We start from the raw sequence: 21,416 nt of genomic DNA on the forward strand, positions 1-21,416 counted from the left end.
TGTAAAACTAGCTTTCCTCACTATAAACTGTGCCTTTTATTCTATCAAGGTTTGGGTAGAAATTATGGAGAAACCCTAGCTTTCCTGAATAATTCCAACACACAATGAACTCTGAACAGTACCTTAGCTGTCTTGGCGGTCAAATCTGAAAGAACATCCATCCATTCATTGTGCTGGAGATACAAGTTTAAAAGCTAGAGAAAGCACAGGTAGGCCCAGTGTGTTTATCTTACAAAAAACTGGGCTACCATGCAGAAGGCATTGGGTTAAATCCTTAGCACTGCATAGCTGGGGAGTTGGTGCACAGTCTTGTAATCCTAGCTCTGTAGTGAGTAATGCATGGTGATCAGTCTGAGGCATTTCCTGGTCAATCCTGGTTGTGCCAGGAAACCCTGTCTGGGAACAGTAAAACAGCCACCAGAAACAAAACAACCCAGAAAAATAAAAGCCTTTCTGCTTCTTGTCAAATTGATTTTGACAATGGGAGACTCTACACCAGAAATCATGGTGGGCTGGTGTGGTGACTGGGTTTTTACTTCAACATGGCTTATTCTAGACAAATGGTTTAGTGCTATAGGTGCTATTAATGTAAGTCCAAAAGCCACACATTTCAGACTCATGTCCACTACGTAATAAATATGGTCTCATTATTTGGACCGTACTTCTTTTCATGATGAGTTATACTTTATGCCTGAAGGCTACTTCGCCTCATTGCTGCTATTCCCATCTTGGCTATTATGAGTGTATAGGGAGCCAGTACACTCAGTAGATGTATACATTCACCATCAAATAATGTGATTTCATGTCACTATTTTTTTATATGCCTTGTGACTGTGGGCACATATCTATGTTGACATCCACTACAGATTGTTGTGGTTAAAGGCATATAGGAATGTGTGTCTTGTTCAGGATTGAAGTAAGGATAGTAGAGTTTGTAGTTTAGAAACTGAACTTTGTTGAGGAAGAATGCAGATGAGAGGTGCATACTCAGACTTAGTGAAGGCTCTGACCTTCTCTGGGACACTTCTTCATTATGACTTCACAGACAGTGTGGATGGCAGTAGTCATCTAGAAAGTGATGTACACAGACACATCCATTAAATCACCAAATCACCAGAGTTCTTGTGTTGTTCATTGAGTTTGAAGGCTTATCCAGAATATATCAACTCAAGGGAAATGCTCTCCCCTGACACTATAATATAACAACTGTGTTAGAATGGCTGGAGTCAGAGTCATTGTGGGGTCATTGGATGGTAAGCATGGATTGCAAAAGGAGGCATTGGATCTATCCAAAGTCTGTCTTATCACTTCTCTTGGAGAAAATTGTTAGTATTTAAATTAGGAACTGAAAAAAAAGTAGAACATCTATTCCTCTTCTGAGTTTTTTCTTCAGGGTAATTATGTCAAAGTGGAATGAAGACAGCCTCCTGCCTACTTCTCTATTTGAATGTGATATTATACAGTCTTCACAGGTTATAAAACATCATGGTTAGGTGAAGAATGAAAAGAACAGCCACTGCCTACTGGTCTGAAGCTGGACCCAACCACTGCTGCCCTGCTGACACTTCAGGCATTGAGCAGATACCTGAGAGCACTCCTTTAGGCCTAGTGGTGTTTTTTCTGGCTTTATGTTCATTTACTTTCTAAGATTCATCATGCTAAATGTAAGTGCTTGGGCTATAGTGGTCATAGCACCAACAATGCTGTACCCAGAAGTTGTGTAAGTCTCACTAGGTTTACATGGATCTAAATGGATACCTCACACACTGTGTCCCATTGATACTCTGTAAATACTATGTCATTCCCATGAACTGAGACCTTACCATGCCATACTTCTGTTAAATGTACACTGATATTGTGATATTCTGAAAGTAACATTATTTCAGAAAAGTATGATTGAAAGTCACTATTGAGATCACATGGTATCCACATACCAGTTGTTAGATTTTCTTGGTTTTGTTTGTTTGTTTTTTTAAATTCCATTGATCTGAACCTTATTTGTTCTGAATGCATTCCAGTTAAAGCTATATTGCGAAGGCTTCGTCTTCGGCGCACAGAGTCCTCCAATATGGTTCTTAACAGATCAATTGCGGACATCGCAAGAAAGGACTGTGCAATTAATAAAGGTACGGTTGATATTCAATACTTGGTGTGAAGTACGTGCAATACTAATGCTAAGATGGAAGAGGAGACTCTGAGAGCCCCACCAATATGTAAGGAAGTGTAGACTCCTGGAGAGTAAGAGAACAGGAGAAATCGTCTTCTTCAAAAATGAACTCCTCCCTCTACCCCTGACCTCATTGTCGGATAATGAGCGATCAGCTCTGAAAATCATATCCATACAAGTAGCATCACATAGACTGAACAGTTTGTATTTACATCCACCTCACAAAAGGATGACCCAGGAAAGGAAAACTAGCAGGAGTGAAAAAGTGTGTGATGGTTATTTTTAAAATGTAAACATGTCAGTATCTTGCACTCATCAATAATGTATTGTGGATCAAAGGTGAATAATTTAGTGTCATTACATCTTGTGCCTCATAGTACATTAAATTTCTTGAACAATGTGTACATGTCAAGATCCAAATTCTATATGCTGTAGTATTTATAGTCTATATAGAAATATGATTCAATAGCTAGCTGTATATTTCTTACAGTTCTTGGGACCTGAGTGAGAGTTCTCAGATCAATATGAAGGTGAAGGACAGAATCAACTCCACAACTTGTCCTTTGACCCCAGACAGAAGCTACATAGCATGCATTCTTACATATACACTTTGGATGTGTACCTCCACGCACAGTGATAAATGAGCAAAGTAAAAACATAAGATGATGGTAAATGATTACAGAATCTACGTATGTTGTTGTGTAGAGGTCGGAAGAGGTTAGGGGAGATCTAGAAAGTCTTGAAAGCTTCCAGAAAGGTGATAATAATCTGTCATTCAACACAAGCTTTACTTAGTGTTGACTGTATCCAAGGTGGATTATGTGCCCGGGCTTTTAGAGTCATCTTATTTAGGAGAACAACATTTCTTCTGGAGATCTTGCACTGCTCTCCTTTCCCAGGCTGTGAGTATGGTTTTATAGAGCTTCAACCATGTTTGTTAATTATACACACTGAGGCAAGACATACAGACTATATCCAGATGTCACTGTCCCTGCCAACATGAAAACCCCTACCCATGACAAGTGATGTCATGAGCTGAAAGTTCTTTCTGCCCCCTAGATTTGAATGGGGAGGAGCGAATGGAGGCAACAACACTGGATACTAAGGTCAGATGGCTTTTCCTTTTTCTTAGAAAGATTACTTTCATGAGACAACTTCTAGTTTAGATGAAATCATGTATAAGAGGCTTATAGGTTATTGTATGGGGAAAGGTCCGGTTTCTTCTGCAACTGTCCTCTTGTCTTTCTGCTGGGTGTCTTTTAAGATTAATACAGGTGGAGTGAGTTTCCCCAAATATTGATGTGGCAGAAGATTCTGAGGTCCATTAAAGGACAGTGAGGCAGTTAGAACTTTCAAGGATGAAGTTAGAGTAGATAATTGGGCTGCAGAGGCACTCCTTAGAAGGGATTCATTTCAGAGCACCAGGTTGTCATAATGTTTCCCTGCCATGTTTCAAAGTAGCTTTGAGGGAATTCTTAGCAGAGGAAAAAGGGATAGGTTTGCCTGACCTGGGCTAAATGGGCAAAAGTGTAAAGAATTAATTATTTTCTGCACACAGTACCCTGCCTCAGGTGTTTTCTAAGAGTATCATACAATAGACTAATATAGAACTTTTGACTTTGCTATTCTTTCCAGTCCTGTTTACCACTTCCCTGAGGCACTAGAAAAACCAAAGATCTGTGCAAACATCTCATTATGATCTGGGCCTAAGTGTGTTTTCTCTAAATTTCAGGTCCAGACAAGGAAGAACCGATTCTGTACGTATTCTGGAGTGCCTTTCTCAGGACATACTGTAGATAAGATCTGTGTTCTTACTCGTTGTCTTTGTCAAGTTCTCCACTCTGTATTTCCTTATAAACAGATTTATTTCCATTTTCGAGAAATAATCTTGTTTCCCATTCCCATTTCCTTTAATCTCTCCCTCAAACTCCAACCCATCCAACTTAGTGCGCTTTTCAATCATTCCTTGGAAAACAGACAGGCAGGAAAAAAAGAATAAAAATAAATAAAACAAAGAAAAAGCATGAGAAACACACACACAACTGTTGAAACACAGAATGAGAAACCATAACATACAAAATATACAAAAAGATTATTAAGATATAACAAAACTACATGAGACCAAAAAATCTACAAAAATGTCAGTGAGTTATTAATTTTTTTGTTTTTTAGTGTGCGTGCATGTGTGTGTGTGTGTGTGTGTGTGTGTGTGTGTGTGTGTGTGTGTGTGTGTTGGATCTATTGTTGGGCCAGGGCATATCCGAAGTGTGGTTTATATATCCAGTGAGACTCCATTGCAGAAAGCTAATTTTTCCCTTGTAAGTGGTTCCAGTTGCAGAGAGCTTCTTGGTTAGTAACTGGAGCCCATGTCCACTTCCCCTCTAGACCCAGGGACTTGTCTGGTTTGAAGCTGTGGATGCTGCCACCATGTCTGTGGGGTCCTATTGGCTTCTTATTCTTTTCAAAGCAACCTAATAGCAATAAGATTGTGAAGTTAGGTAAAACAACAACGGATACACATCCTGGTCATGTGTATGTTGTTCCTGCATTCACCTTAGTGGCCTTGAGATTTCCTGTATCAGAAAATGTCTTTATGTGTTTTCTCCCAAAAGATATGCCAATTACTCCTGCCAATTTTGTCAATGAAAATATCAGAGACTATGCTTTACCTGCATTACTTAGTTAAAAGCTCATCATAGCCATGTATGGTGGGTTCATTTCTCTGTATACCCTGCTATAGAATCACCACCCAGGACAGGAGGTGAGTGTCCAGTACAAGAGCAAAATGTGTTCTCAGTTACTTGGTATAAACGTGACATTTTTAGTCATAAACTCAACTTATCTCCTCATGGAGACATGAGCTGTTATATTTCAAGGATCCATTCAGATTTCCAGCCCGTACCCAGAAATAATCCCACCTATAGAAAACATGAGCAGTTCCTTGTCTGTTTCAGTGATCAAAACCCACAGGTAGGAGCTGGGGATCAGGTGACAGTCATTCACAACTGTGAACGATGGAAAGCTATGGTGTGCAGGTTTTGTGGTTTTGTTTGTGTTTTTGCTATGTTATTGGAATACCAGACTTTCACTCAGGGCCCTCTGGGTTTGATATTCAATAGTGCATAATGTGGACTGGATGTTCATAGGTTTATTCACCTCCCACTCTAGCAGGGGATCTGGGATTATCAGGAAGTCAATCTCATTTTCAGATACTGTCCTTTCCCAGCCAGGCAAGCCCCAAGACAATACCTGAGAGACCTACTCACTATGGTCCCTTACACTACTTCTTTGGGAGGAATGGTGACGTTTTGTAGGAGGATTTGAAAAGTGGGGCATCCATGTTTGTTTGTTTGTTTATTATGAGCTACTTTGTCCCAGAGACATTAACTTCTCAGGTAACTTCTACAGTGCCTTCATGTTATAACTCATGTCATAGTAGGAGATGTTGAGTGCTTTCTACTCTACTGATGCCTTTCTTCTGTGAAGATAATACTTCTATGTCTGTGAACTATAAAGTGTTACATTGTGTAAATAATGAAAGACACATGCATAGCTCCTTTCCAGAAGCCAACCAAATACAGTCTGTGGTTCTAACCATCACCATCCAGCTGATTTTCTGGTATCCCCAAACACAAGAGAACACCTTTGTGGTGACAGTGTTTGCTGTTAGGGACTTTTTCTTCATTTGCCTTTTTAGTTTCCTTAGAGTTAATATGCATTCCTAGGAAGCTGTATTGTTATATTTAGAGAGTGTAGAACTGAGCAATTGCACAGAAATCAGTGTGTTCACATGGCTCTGAGAGTGATGTGGATTTTGGCTATCTCACACATTCACACTGCTCTGTTGATAACTGTCTCTCATCCATGTGAGTTGAGACCTCCCCTACACTGACCATGCCACATCTCTATTAAGTGGACACTGACTTCCATAACTTTCCAGAGGTGACATTCTGAATCAGACGAGCATGCCTGCAAATCAGTAATGAGATCAAACGTTAAAGACAGAACAATTTTTTGTTTCTTGTTTGTCTCTAGTAAATCCTGTGGACCTAAGGAAATTAGGTCCTTAACTAATTTCTGTTGTTTGTGCATTCCAGTTGCTGCTATGATGAGAAACCTTGGAATTAGCTGCTCTGTCATCAACTGCATAAGACCTGTAACATCGTCTGTGATTTTAGCAGAAGAGGCCCATGGCCCTAAACATGGTACTGTGTAAATTTAATCATTACATTTATTATCAGAAATTGTGGATGATATTGTATCCCCACTATAAAAAGAATGAAGGTAACTTGTAGTAGTTCTAGTATGGAAGTGGTTCATCTCCCTAGCCCACCAGTAGAAGTACAACCACAGAACTCAAAACCATATTTAGACATCTCTTTTGGTTCTGATTACATGATAAGGAACCAAAGGAAAGCCGAGATGGTTCTTGTGTGAGACATTGCGGGTTCATCTGTGATCTGTGTGAGTCACTCTGTCCCCTGGCTCTCTTTGAGACATAACTGGCAGTGATACCAACTCCAATTTGTCTAGTCATGACTTCCTGAAAAGCAAAGACCATGTTTATGGTAGGACATGGCACTGGTTGGATGCTGAGTAAGGGCCTTCCAGACAGACAGACAGACAGACAAATAGACAGACAGACAACATGATGTAACTCTCAGGGGATCATTCTGTTTTGTTGTTTTCCTCCTTGCTGTGCACTAAGAAGAAGCACTGATGGAAGGAAGTGTTTTCTGTCATGTTTGAATCCCTGGCACTGGCAAGGATGGCTGGGTGGCCTTGTTTGTACAAGACAACTTTGTCTAGTTGCATCCACATCGAGGAGGAAACCTAATAAGCAGAAGTGGGCCCAGGCTCCAGAACCTGAAGTTTTGTCCCTTGTACTCTTAACCACTGATCCATCCCTCCAGCCGAGGATGCTCCTTGGAACTCGCTAACTCAGCACAGGCCCCACACCCTAAAGCTTCGGCACTCTCCTGGGGTAGCATCTTGTGCAGACCCAAACCAGAACACACAGAGATTGCCCATGTTATGCCCTATAAGATAGATACAAGGTAGAAATCCAAGGACCCACTTTCTTTTATTGCCTTTCTGTCACCCTTTTTCCACAAAGGAACAAAGCAAATTCCAAGTAAAAAGAAATGACTATGTTGTATGGTCAAGTGGTTTTCTGTGTGTGTGTATGTTAGTAAACCAAAACCCATTTTCTCTGCCTCCTTGTCCTCCAATTGCTTTCATTAATGATTATTTTAGTTCTTTCTATCACGCCCCAATTATGGGAATCATGCTTAGGGAATAGGGACTCTGTTTTGACAAAGCTCAAATCAGAATGAACATATTTCATACAAGGAAAATTTTTGAAATCTTACAAAAATATTGTCTAGGGACTGGTAAATAAGGTGGAAAGACTTATTTGTTGTATGAAAACTCAATCAACAATAAAAGAATATTGATTCATATGTCCCTTTTACTATGTTTTTGAGGGCTAAGGGAATCTCATTTGAAAAAATTCTTGCTTTGCAAACCTTCAACAATTGGCCCACATCTAGAGGGAATAGCCCTCATATCTGTGAGGCCTTAATAATATAAGATGGAAAATTTTCTTTGCCTTACAATAATGGAAATCATGATATACCATGATAATTCATTGTATGTTCTGAGGTTCATTTCATTCAAAAAGAAATCTATGGACCTTAGATAGGCAAGTGCAACCTTCTGTTGAACAGTGCTGGACTGACTATTAACAATAGATACTCTTGCCAATACAGGAGTTATTTTTAAACTTTTATCCAATTCTGCTAAACCTGAATCTGTGTGAAAGTAAAATTAATATTTTCCAGGAAAAGCAGAGATAACTCGTAGAATAGCAATCACTGCAGTGCTCTGTCAGAGTACCGACACCCCACTCCTGTGCTCATTAGATCTCACACTAACAGGACAGACACATGTCCTTCAGTTGTGACATGTGTGCCCCTCATGGAGTCAGCCAGAGATAGTGAGGCACATATCTGAGCTCCTGAAACACTTAGGTGAAGTAGCCAACCTGGGAATCAGTATGTGACTCTTAATTCTCAGGTTCTAAACTTGACCTGTGCTCATAATTCAGGCCTTGTGGTCTTTAGCCACTATACCAGATAGATCATCTATCTTATGAGTAAATTTCTGCAGTCTATAGAAATACACACAATAAGGTGAATCCAAAGCAACCTAGCCTAGGACATATTTTGCTACTGAAATGTCTCAGTTCACCATTGTCCTGATGTTCAAATCCCATAGGAATATCCAAATGAGATAGGGATTGTGAAGTCTCACCATTTGTGATGCTCACACTGAGTCCTGGGTCACTCCTTTCTCATGTTCTAAAGCTATTTAAGAATGGAGACACCCTTTAGTAATATTCAAAATCAGAGTAACTGTGACCTTAGAAGAGCTCTGTAGCTCTGTGAACTGAATACTCTGGGAGAGTGGCAGTATAATAATAAGTAGGTAGTTCAGTGTTAAATGATGGCTCTCCCTTGTGGAGAGTCTCATGGGGAGCTCCCTTATCAATCCTCAGTGGCCCATGGGTGCCACATCACCATACTTCCTCCATTTAGTGTGAGCTGGCTGGATGAACCTGGGCAGCTCCGTCACACAATGAATAGAAGTCATGACATGGTAAAGGGAAACCAGAGGGAGAAATAAATGATATGCTATGTAGCTAGATTCAGTATGTAATGATATCAGTATGTTGTGCTACTCAATAAGACATTGTGGATCAAGGAATGAATACTTGAGTATCATTACATCTCCTGGATGATATATTCATATACCCTGAACAATAGTATGTGAAAATTACCATCCTATGTGCCAATCCTAGGTTGGCAAGATGGCTGAACTGGGTAAACATGCTTTTTTTCCAAAATTCATGACCTCAGTTTGATTCCAAGAACCCATATAAAAATTGAAGAAAAGAAACAACTCCCCAAAGTTCGTCTCTGAGTCACACACATTCTATGATATGTAGATACATACACATCATATGCACACATATGCATAATAATAATAATGAGAATGTAATTTTTCCAAAAGATTTGCTTATTTTATGCATGGATACAGGATATATTAACATTGGTCTGTGATGCTTAAAATACATTTTGTGAATACGTAGAAAGTATTGTCATTTTTCTTGAATTAAAAATGGTCTGAAGAAGGAATTGAAATCTGTGATTTAACATATTTATTACAATGTTTACTAAATTATCCTAGGTTTTTTGTTTTTTTTTTTGTTTGTTTGTTTGTTTTGTTTTTTTCACCAATGCCAAAAGCAGCTTGGGATGGAAAGGGTTTATTTAGCTCACACTTCTAGATCACAGTTCATGATACAGGAAACTCATGGCTGGTGCTCAAACAGGAATCAATAGGCAGAAACTGAGGCAGGTACCTAGGAAGACCATGCTTACTGGTTTGCTTTTCCACACGACCAAAGGAGTCTTTAGAAACTGTTGGTTCTATCCAGTCGGACGACCACTATATTTACCTCCAAGCCTGCTAGAGAAATTCATTTTTACAACTTCTCTTTCTCTAAGCCACTTGTGGTACTACAATGTTTGTTGTGTTACACACACACACACTCACACACATGGCAATGGCAGCATCTGCAGGGCACATCCACATGGTGGCAATGGAGAAGCCATGCCTCCATCACACTGCAAAATACCTTCCTCCTGCCATCTGTCTTTTCATCTAGGCTGCTATCAGAGCAGGCATTCTCATAATGCCGGGTGGATCTTCTGGCATTAAATAAGGCAATCAAGACAATTCTCTAGGTGAGGCTTGCTATTTATGTGATTCTAATTTGTGACAAACAGGCATTAAAATCTACCTTAATACCAAATGTCAACTACCAATTTGATATTGCTTTTATTTCCATTGTTTAGGACAGCCATAGATCTTCCAGTATAGATCACAGCCATAGTCCAGTATACATATCAGTATAAGAACCCTTGACCATGACAAGTGCTGTCATGAGGTGAAAGTTCTTTTTGTTCTTGTAGAAATGGACGATGAACAAACGAAGGCTTCAGGAAGACAGGTAACACCACCATTTACTGAGGTAAGATGGCTTTCTTTTTCCTCAGACAGAGAGGTTACTCTCATGATACTTTAGTTTTGTGACTATCCCATCTCAGTAATAAAACCACTCACACACTATGGGTATTAAGTATTTACATAGGAAGAAGAACTAAGTCACCCATGATATGACACAGCATGATAGGGAAGTATAAGTCATGTCAGGTGCCATAGTTCATGTCAGGGAGGTCTCCTGCCAACTATTTCCCGTTTAGATGAACATAGGTATAAGAAGCTGACAGCCTATTGTATGGGGAAAGTTCCTGTTTCTTCTCCTCTGCAACTGTTCTCTTGCCTTTCTGCTGGGCGTCTTCTAAGATTAACACAGGTAGATGAGTTTCCACAAATATTGATGTGGCAGAAGATTCTGAGGTCCATTAAAGAACATTGAGGCAGTGAGACCTTTCAAGGATGAAGTAGGAGTAGATAATTGGGCTGCAGAGGCACTCCTTAGAAGGGATTCATCTCAGAGCACCAGGTTGTCATAATGTTTCCCTGCCATGTTTCAAAGTAGCTTTGAGGGAATTCTTAGCAGGGGAAAAGGGGATAGGTTTGCCTGACTTGGGCTAAATGGGCAAAAGTGTAAAGAATTACTTATTTTCTTGATACAGTACCCAACCTCAGGTGTTTCATAAGACTATAATAAAACAGACTAATATAGAATCTATGACATGGCTATTTTTTCCAGTCCTGCTTACCAATTCCCAGAGACACTGGAAAATCAAAGACCTGTGCAAACATAACTGATTATGATCGGGGTCTAAGAGTGTTTTCTCTAAATTTCAGGTCCGGTCACAGAGGTGGAGATGCTGTATGTATTGTGGAATTACTTTCTTAGGACACACTTTAGATAAGAACAGTATACACACTTGTCTTTGTCTTGTTTTCCACTATTTCAAAGATGTCTTCTGGCAATAAGATTGTGAATTTAGCTTAAAACCACCAATGATACCCCAAGAGAGTCATCATGGTCATTTGTATGTCATTCCCTCCTTTACACTAGTTACTGTGAGATTTGAATTATGTGTTTTCTTCCTAAAGATAACCCAATTGCTCAACCCAATTTTCAGCCAATTTTGTAAATGAACAAAAATGAGAGACCATGCTTTACCTATATTATTTACTTGCACTCATCATAGCTGTGTTTGGTGGAGTCATTTGTTAGCATACCCTGGTACAGAAGAACCAACCATGATTCAGGCATAAAGGTGACATTCCTAGATATAACTTCCATCTATCAAGTCATCAAGACATGAGTATCCAATATAGAAGAGTCCTAGCTCTTCATAAAACCCTCCAAACAAGTCTAGGCTATGCAGAGTTCAAGGAACCCCACAGCTGCTCCAGTTGTAGAACCCAAAGGTAGTTTTTATGTATCAGGCTGCAGATATTTATGGCTGAGAAAGACAGAGGAAGCTCAGGTGTTTTGGGTTTTCTGTTATTTTTTGTTGTTGTTGTTGTTGTAGTTTTGTTTTGATTTCAGCTCATTTAGTTGAATACCAGACTGTCATGAGCAAGATTTGATGCTCAGTTTTGGAGAAACAAGGGTGTTGGCATGTAGGTTTGTAGTCCTACTGTACTAGAAGGGATGTAAGGTAGTAGAGCTTACTGTCATCTTCAGCCTTGGTCATTTTCTGATCAGTCTGGGCTGTGCCATGAGACAATGCCTGAAAACGTTAATTATTATTACGACACCACCAGCATCAAAATCAATATCATCAACATCACCAAATGAAGACAAAAACCCCACCTGTTCCTAGCCGTATCATTCTGACAATAGTATCCTCAACATCAGAAAACTCAGTGAATGAGTATCATAATTTGGTTTTCTTTTAAAATATCTGAATCCCAAAGAATTGGTGAGGTGCTTCAACATAATTACAAACTATTCCCATGACTCCAAACCCTACACACTGGTGTAGGGATGCTACCAATAAGAACTGCAGTCAACACTAGTCTCAGCCATTCTTTTAACTTTTCCAGACGAATTAGACTCTGTCCCTCAAAAGCACTTGTGCTCACTTCTGGCCAGTTCCCATACTGAATGATGACTGATAACTGCGAAAGTCTATGCACTCAGTGGATTATCCAGTTAGCACTGGATATGGTCATTTCTAAAATGACTGTGGTTCAGGGTGTATCTGTGTGTACAGGTGATAGCCAAGGAGGGTTTTAGTTCAGGAGGCAGTCTGTGTGTACCCTGCCATTGGACTGCATGTGGCCACGAGAGTTTTCCTGTGCTAACTGGACTGTGAAGAGGAAGCAGTGACTAGATGTCATAGTTAGGGGGTCTATTGTTGCCATAAAATATCATGAAAATAAAGCAAGTTGGGGAGCAAAGGGTTTATTTGAATTACTCTTCCAGATTATAGTTTATTATTGGAGGAAGTCAGGACAGGAAATCAGGCAGGGCTGGAACATGGAGGCAGGAGTTGATATAGAGGCTGCTTATTGGCTTGCTCAGCCTGCTTCCTTATAGAACCTAAGTTGACCAGGCCAGGGATGTCACCACACACCATGACTGGGCCCTCAGCACGCACCATGTCTAACCTCCCCATGTCCCACTGATCATTAATTAAGGAAATGTCTTACAGCTGGATCTCATGGAGGCATTTTCTCAACCGAGTCTTCTTCTCTGATGATTCTAACTTGTGTCAAATTGATGCCCAAACCCAGAGAAGAGCAAACTTAGGTTTAGTGAAGCTTCTGCTCCTTGTTTGTTTTGTTTAGGTGTCACAGACAGTTTGGAGTGCAGTTGTCACCAGAGTGTGTGTGCACAGGCACAGTTCATGAAATCCTCTATGTTTGGTGATGTGGAGGTCTAAGCACAGTGTGCCAGCTGAAGGGAAGGGACTTTATTTGTTTACACCCCTCTCATGATACCTAAAATAACTTGGAACCGGAGTCTAGTCACTGAGAGAGAGCTGATGGCATGTGGGTGGTGGGGAGGCGTGCCACAGGTTTCCACTCACCAAAGTCCCTTACATTGATTCTTTAGGAGGAATTAGTCTCTTTTGTTGTCAAAGTTAAAAATACAGTGTCCATCCCTATTTTATTGTTTTATTGTTCTGGGAATTTGGTCTCATGGACATAAAGGAAATAATACAGTGTCCACAGATTAAAACTCTTAGGTACAGAAAGCCTCCATCACTAAAGGTGGTAGTACTTGTTGTGCATGAGATAAAAGACAATGGTTAGCTAAACAATGAAAAGAAACAACCATTGTCCACTGTTCTGAGGCCATGCAACACTGATCTGTTGATCCAGTCTGGGATTTCTATCTGATTCTTCTAGTATCCAGAAAATACCATAGAGCACTTGTGTAGACCTAGTATTATTCTTTAAGGGTCTCAATTTACTTACATTTTTAGACTCACTAACCATACTGTGAGTGCTTCAGGAAATTGTAGTGTCAGAGTGTTAAGAATGCAGAACTGTGGAACAGCCCCCATTTCACTGTGTTCACATGACTCCTAAAGAGAGTTGTATGCTGATCTCCCTGCTACACTACCGTTCTGTCAACATTACCTTGTGCACATGTATCGAGAGCTTATACATGTAAGGACTGACCAGTCCTACGTACAGTAAATGATCATTGGTGCCTGTCATCTTCAAGGATTCTGAATCAGATAAGTTCGGTGTTTAAGCACAGCTATTATTAAACGATAGGGTTCCTATTTTTTAATGCAGTTCAGCTGACCTAGCTTTTTGTTGTTGCTGCAAATGCATTTCAGTTTCTGCCATCATGAGAAGACTGGGTTGTGAAAATATACATTCCCAGAAAGAACCTGACACAAAACCCCTCCATTCCAAGGAAAAGGCACGCAGCACTAAAGGTACAGTGGAAGTTCAATCCTTACTTTGAGTTATTCCCGTGAGTTGTAGGTTTATACTGCATCACCTCTGGGAAAAGAATGTGGCTGTTTTGCAGTATTTTTTTTTAATTTCTAATATTTTTTTATTACGTATTTTCCTCAATTACATTTCCAATGCTATCCCAAAAGTCCCCCATAACCCCCCCCCCACTTCCCTACCCACCCATTCCCATTCTTTTGGCCCTGGCATTCCCCTGTATTGGGGCATATAAAGTTTGCAAGTCCAATGGGCCTCTCTTTCCAGTGATATCCGACTAGGCCATCTTTCGATACATATGCAGCTAGAGACAAGAGCTCTGGGGTACTGGATAGTTCATCATGTTGTTACCCCTATAGGGTTGCATATCCCTTTAACTCCTTGGGTACTTTCTCTAGCTTCTCCATTGGGAGCCCTGTGATCCATCCAATAGCTGACTGTGAGCATCCACTTCTGTGTTTGCTAGGCCCCGGCATATTCTCACAAGAGACACCTATATCTGAGTCCTTTCAGCAAAATCTTGCTAGTGTATGCAATGGTGTGAGCGTTTGGAAGCTGATTATGGGATGGATCCCTGGATATGGCAGTCTCTAGATGGTCCATCCTTTCATCACAGCTCCAAACTTTGTCTGGGTAACTCCTTCCATAGGTGTTTTGTTTCCAATTCTAAGAAGGGCATAGTGTCCACACTTTGGTCTTCATTCTTCTTGAGTTTCATGCGTTTAGCAAATTGTATCTTATATCTTGGGTATCCTAAGTTTTGGGCTAATATCCACTTATCAGTGGATACATATTGTGTGAGTTCCTTTGTGATTGTGTTACCTCACTCAAGATGATGCCCTCCAGGTCCATCCATTTGGCTAGGAATTTCATAAATTCATTCTTTTAAATAGCTAAGTAGTACTCCATTCTGTAAATGTACCATAATTTCTGTATCCATTCCTCTGTTGAGGGGCATCTGGGTTCTTTCCAGCTTCTGGCTATTATAAATAAGGCTGCTATGAACAGAGTGAAGCATGTGTCCTTCTAACCGGTTGGGACATCTTCTGGATATATGCCCAGGAGAGGTATTGCTGGATCCTCCGGTAGTACTATGTCCAATTTTCTGAGGAACCGCCAGACTGATTTCCAGAGTTGTTGTACAAGATTGCAATCCCACCAACAATGGAGGAGTGTTCCTCTTTCTCTACATCCTCGCCAGCAACTGCTGTCATCTGAATTTTTGATCTTAGCCATTCTGACTGGTGTGAGGTGGAATCTCAGGGTTGTTTTGATTTGCATTTCCCTGATGATTAAGGATGTTGAACATTTTTTCAGGTGCTTCTCTGCCATTCGGTATTCCTCAGGTGAGAATTCTTTGTTCAGTTCTGAGCCCCATTTTTTAATGGGGTTATTTGATTTTCTGGAGTCCACCTTCTTGAGTTCTTTATATATATATATTGGATATTAGTCCCTTATCTGATTTAGGATAGGTGAAGATCCTTTCCCAATCTGTTGGTGTTTTTTTTGTCTTATTGATGGTGTCTTTTGCCTTGCAGAAGCTTTGCAGTTTCATGAGGTCCCACTTGTCAATTCTCGATCTTACAGCACAAGCCATTGCTGTTCTATTCAAGAATTTTTCCCCTGTGCCCATATCTTCAAGGCTTTTCCCCACTTTCTCCTCTATAAGTTTCAGTGTCTCTGGTTTTATGTGAAGTTCCTTGATCCACTTAGACTTGACCTTAGTACAAGGAGATAGGAATGGATCGATTCCCATTCTTCTACATGATAACAACCAGTTGTGCCAGCACCATTTGTTGAAAATGCTGTCTCTCTTCCACTGGATGGTTTTAGCTCCCTTGTCGAAGATCAAGTGACTGTAGGTGTGTGGGTTCATTTCTGGGTCTTCAATTCTATTCCATTGGTCTACTGGTCTGTCACTATACCAGTACCACGCAGATTTTATCACAATTGCTCTGTAGTAAATCTTTAGGTTAGGCAAGGTGATTCCACCAGAGGTTCTTTTATCCTTGAGAAGAGTTTTTGCTATCCTAGGTTTTTTGTTATTCCAGATGAATTTGCAGATTGCACTTTCTAATTCGTTGAAGAATTGAGTTGGAATTTTGATGGGGATTGCATTGAATCTGTAGATTGCTTTTGGCAAGATAGCCATTTTTACAGTGTTGATCCTGCCAATCCATGAGCATGGGAGATCTTTCCATCTCCTGAGATCTTCTATAATTTCTTTCTTCAGAGACCAGAAGTTTTTATTATACAGATCTTTCACTTCCTAAGTTAGAGTCACGCCAAGGTATTTGATATTATTTGTGACTATTGAGAAGGGTGTTGTTTCCCTAATTTCTTTCTCAGCCTGTTTATTCTTTGTGTAGAGAAAGGCCATTGATTTGTTTGAGTTAATTTTATATCCAGCTACTTCACCGAAGCTGTTTATCAGGTTTAGGAGTTCTCTGGTGGAATTTTTAGGGTCACTTATATATACTATCATATCATCTGCAAAAAGTGATATTTTGACTTCATCTTTTCCAATTTGTATCCCTTTGATCTCCTTTTGTTGTCGAATTGCTCTGGCTAGGACTTCAAGTACGATGTTGAATAGGTATGGAGAAAGTGGACAGCCTTGTCTAGTCCCTGATTTTAGAGGGATTGCTTCAAGCTTCTCACCATTTACTTTGATGTTGGCTACTGGTTTGCTGTAGATTGTTTTTATCATGTTTAGGTATGGGCCTTGAATTCCTGATCTTTCCAAGACTTTTATCATGAATGGGTGTTGGATCTTGTCAAATGCTTTTTCCACATCTAACGAGATGATCATGTGGTTTTTGTCTTTGAGTTTGTTTATATACTGGATTACGTTGATGGATTTCGGTATATTGAACCATCCCTGCATCCCTGGGATGAAACCTACTTGGTCAGGATGGATGATTCTTTTGATGTGTTCTTGGATTCGGTTAGCAAGAACTTTATTGAGGATTTTTGCATCAATATTCATAAGGGATATTGGTCTGAAGTTTTCTATCTTTGTTGGGTCTTTTTGTGGTTTAGGTATCAGAGTAATTGTGGCTTCATAGAATGAGTGGGGTAGAGTACCTTCTGTTTCTATTTTGTGGAATAGTTTGTGAAGAACTGGAATTAGATCTTCTTTGAAGGTCTGATAGAACTCTGCACTAAACCCATCTGGTCCTGGGCTTTTTTTGGTTGGGAAACTATTAATGACTGCTTCTATTTTTTTGGGGGATATAGGGCTGTTTAGATCATTAACCTGATCTTGATTCAACTTTGGTACCTGGTATCTGTCTAGAAACATCTCCATTTCATCCAGGTTCTCCAGTTTTGCTGAGTATAGCCTTTTGTAGAAGGATCTGATGGTGTTTTGGATGTCTTCAGGATCTGTTCTTATGTCTCCTTTTTCATTTCTGATTTTGTTAATTAGAATGCTTTCCCTGTGCCCTCTATTGAGTCTGGCTAAGGGTTTATCTATCTTGTTGATTTTCTCAAAAAACCAGCTCCTTGATTGGTTGATTCTTTGAATAGTTCTTCTTGTTTCCACTTGGTTGATTTCGCCCCTCTGTTTGATTATTTCCTGCCGTCTACTTCTCTTGGGTGAATTTGCTTCCTTTTGTTCTAGTGCTTTTAGGTGTGTTGTCAAGCTGCTAATGTGTGCTCTCTCTAGTTTCTTTTTGGAGGCACTCAGAGCTATGAATTTTCCTTTTAGAAATGCTTTCATAGCATCCCATAAGTTTGGGTATGTTGTGGCTTCATTTTCATTGAACTCTAAAAAGTCCTTAATTTCTTTCTTTATCTTGACCAAGGTATCATTGAGAAGAGTGTTGTTCAGTTTCCACGTGAAGGTTGGCTTTCTATTACGTATTTTGTTATTGAAGATCAGCCTTAGTCCATGGTGATCTGATAGGATGCATGGGACAATTTCAATATTTTTGTATCTGTTGAGGCCTGTTTTGTGACCAATTATGTGGTCAATTTTGGAGAAGGTACCATGAGGTGCTGAGAAGAAGGTATTTCCTTTTGTTTTAGGATAGAATGTTCTGTAGATATCTGCCAGATCCATTTGATTCATAACTTCTGTTAGTTTCACTGTGTCCCTGTTTAGTTTCTGTTTCCATGATCTGTCCATTGGTGAAAGTGGTGTGTTGAAGTCTCCCACTATTATTGTATGAGGTACAATGTGTGCTTTGAGCTTTACTAAAGTTTCTTTAATCAATGTGGCTGCCTTTGTATTTGGAGCATAGATATTTAGGATTGATAGTTCCTCTTGGAGGATTTTACCTTTGATGAGTATGAAGTGCCCCTCCCTGTCTTTTTTGATGACTTTGGGTTGGAAGTCAATCTTATCAGATATTAGAATGGCTACTCCAGCTTGTTTCTTCATACCATTTGCTTAGAAAATTGTTTTCCAGCCTTTCATTCTGAGGTAGTGTCTATCTTTTTCTCTGAGATGAGTTTCCTGTAAGCAGCAAAATGTTGGGTTCTGTTTGTGTAGCCAGTTTGTTAGTCTATGTCTTTTTATCGGGGAGTTGAGTCCATTGATATTAAGAGATATTAAGGAACAGTAATTGTTGCTTCCTGGTATTTTTGTTGTTAAAGTTCGCATTCTGCTCTTGTGGCTGTCTTCTTTTAGGTTTGTTGAGGGATTACCTTCTTGGTGTTTCTAGGGAATGGTTCCCATCCTTGTATTGGTTTTTTCCTGTTATTATCCTTTGAAGGGCTGGATTCGTGGAGAGATAATATGTGAATTTGGTTTTGTCGTGGAATACTTTGGTTTCTCCATCTATGTTAATTGAGAGTTTGGCTGGGTATAGTAGCCTGGGCTGGAATTTGTGTTCTTTTAGTGTCTGTATAACATCTGTCCAGGTTCTTCTGACTTTCATAGTCTCTGGTGAAAAATCTGGTGTAATTCTGATAGGCTTGCCTTTATATGTTACTTGGCCTTTTTCTCTTACTGCTTTTAGTATTCCATCTTTATTTAGTGCATTTGTTGTTCTGATTATTATGTGTCGGGAGGTATTTCTTTTCTGGTCCAGTCTATTTGGAGTTCTGTAGGCTTCTTGTATGTTCATGGGCATCTCTTTCTTTAGATTTGGGAAGTTTTCTTCTATAATTTTGTTGAAGATGTTTGCTGGTCTTTTGAGTTGAAAATCTTCATTCTCATCCACTCCTATTATCCGTAGGTTTGGTCTTCTCATTGTGTCCTGTATTTCCTGGATGTTTTGAGTTAGGATCTTTTTGCATTTTCCATTTTCTTTGATTGTTGTGCCGATGTTCTCTATGGAATCTTCTGCACCTGAGATTCTCTCTTCCATCTCTTGTATTCTGTTGCTGATGCTCCCATCTATGGTTCCAAATTTCTTTCCTATGGTTTCTATCTCCAGTGTTGCCTCATTTTGGATTTTCTTTATTGTGTCTACTTCCCTTTTTAGATCTAGTATGTTTTTGTTCATTTCCATCATCTGTTTGGATGTGTTTTCCTGTTTTTCTTTAAGGACTTCTACCTGTTTGGTTGTCTTTTCCTGTTTTTCTTTAAGGACTTCTACCTGTTTGATTGTGTTATCCTGTTTTTCTTTAAGGACTTGTAAATCTTTAGCAATGTTCTACTGTAATTCTTTAAGTGAGTTATTAAAGTCCTTCTTGATGTCCTCTACCATCATCATGAGATATGCTTTTAAATCCAGGTCTAGCTTTTGGGGTGTGTTGTGGTGCCCTGGACTGGGCGAAGTGGGAGTGCTGGGTTCTGATGATGGTGAGTGGTCTTGGTTTCTGTTAGTAAGATTCTTACGTTTACCTTTTGCCTTTTGGTAATCTCTGGAGTCGTTATAGTTGTCTCTGTTTAGAGATTGTTCTTCTGGTGATTCTGATTACCGTCTATCAGCAGACCTGCGAGACAGGCTCTCTCCTCTGAGTTTCAGTGGTTAGAGCACTCTCTGCTGACAAGCTCTCCTCTTACAGGGAAGGTGCACAGATATCTGGTGTTTGGACCTCCTCCTGGCCGAAGAAGAAGGCCCAAAACAGGACCTTTCCCAGATGCTGTGTTGCTTTGGCAGGTCACAGAAGCTGTCAGCTTCTGTGGTGCACACTCTCACCTGTGCAGACTAAGTTCCTAAATTCGGCGGAGTCCCGGATCCAAGATGGCGCTCCCTTCTCCTGAGGCAGAGGGCTCCCATGCAGGGCGGGACCACTGTCCTCCGGCTGGGAGGGTGCAGGATGTCTGCGGCCCCAAAAGGGTGCTGCCTCAGCGGCTCTATGGCTCCCGCCTGTCCCAGAAGCTGTCTGCCTCTGTGGTACACACTCTCACCTGTGCAGACTAAGTTCCTAAGTTCGGCGGAGTCCCAGAACCAAGATGGCGCTCACTTCTCCTGAGGCAGAGGGCTCCTGTGCCTTGCAGTATTTTTAAAATGACAAATTTGTTCTCCCAGTACATTTGTAGAACTGCAATCCATGTCTATTGTGGTTCTCACTGGATGACAAGTGTTGTGGGAGGCCTAGTGGCTTCCCCTACTATAGGCACTAATATGTGAGGCAATCTCTCCACTGATCATCTTCCAGATATCGATGGCATGGAGCACAACACTGAGGACACAATTTTTAGTGAGAGAAGTAAGCATTCATGCAAGCAGTGGCATTTCTGGTCAGATTCCATGACAGAGTCTAGGAGTAATTGTGTTGATTTTTCTGCTGGGGAGGCAGAGAAAGCCAACTCAGGAGACTCAACACTGGGCAAAAGATGATAAGAACTTAACATGCAATCATCCTATTTCAGTAGCTTTTAGTTTTTGAGATAATAACCTGACATGAAGCATTTTAATGCAGGAAGTGTTTACTCTGGCTTCCAATTCAAGAGGATAGTTCTATTTTGGTGAGGAAGATATGGAAATTCCCCAGAAGTGTTTTAGCAAACTTCAGTCTTCAACAGGGGCCAAATCACCACACTCCCTCCCTTTAACATCAGTTTTCTGGTCTGAACCTGGACAGATGCTTTACACAGTGAATACAATTGGTGCCACTGGGAAAACTTTAAGTGTCTCCACCAAATAAGCTATTACTATACAACAAAGCGCAAATAATTTGGCATCATTACATCCTGTGTTTCATAGTACTCTCCCTTTTCTAGAACAATGTTACTCTATCAGTATTGAACTCGTGTGTTTGGTCTGATGAGATAGTTCCATTGGTAAAGGTGCTTGCCTTTTATAACTGGGACCTGATGGCCTGAGCTTGCCTCCTGGAACCTACATAGATGTGAAAGGAGAGAGCCATCTCTTCCAAGTTG

At 40.2% G+C, this 21,416-nt stretch overlaps 1 protein-coding gene across 1 annotated transcript in view; it reads left to right on the forward strand.

Annotated features, from left to right (window-relative positions):
* The first annotated feature begins 1,216 nt into the window (after positions 1 to 1,216).
* The window catches only part of LOC147002040 (uncharacterized), a 29,506-nt gene continuing 9,306 nt past the window's right edge, over positions 1,217 to 21,416 (forward strand). Inside the window, exons 1-8 of the mRNA XM_085828317.1 lie at positions 1,217 to 1,253; positions 2,019 to 2,126; positions 3,227 to 3,273; positions 3,900 to 3,924; positions 6,265 to 6,372; positions 10,207 to 10,265; positions 11,069 to 11,093; positions 14,017 to 14,118. Coding sequence (XP_085684443.1) covers positions 1,217 to 1,253; positions 2,019 to 2,126; positions 3,227 to 3,273; positions 3,900 to 3,924; positions 6,265 to 6,372; positions 10,207 to 10,265; positions 11,069 to 11,093; positions 14,017 to 14,118 — 511 coding nt within the window. The remainder of the gene's footprint in view (positions 1,254 to 2,018; positions 2,127 to 3,226; positions 3,274 to 3,899; positions 3,925 to 6,264; positions 6,373 to 10,206; positions 10,266 to 11,068; positions 11,094 to 14,016; positions 14,119 to 21,416) is intronic.

This window comes from Mus caroli, unplaced genomic scaffold (genome assembly GCF_978045245.1).
Source record: "Mus caroli unplaced genomic scaffold, Mus_caroli_1 scaffold_11, whole genome shotgun sequence".
Lineage (NCBI taxonomy): Eukaryota > Metazoa > Chordata > Mammalia > Rodentia > Muridae > Mus > Mus caroli.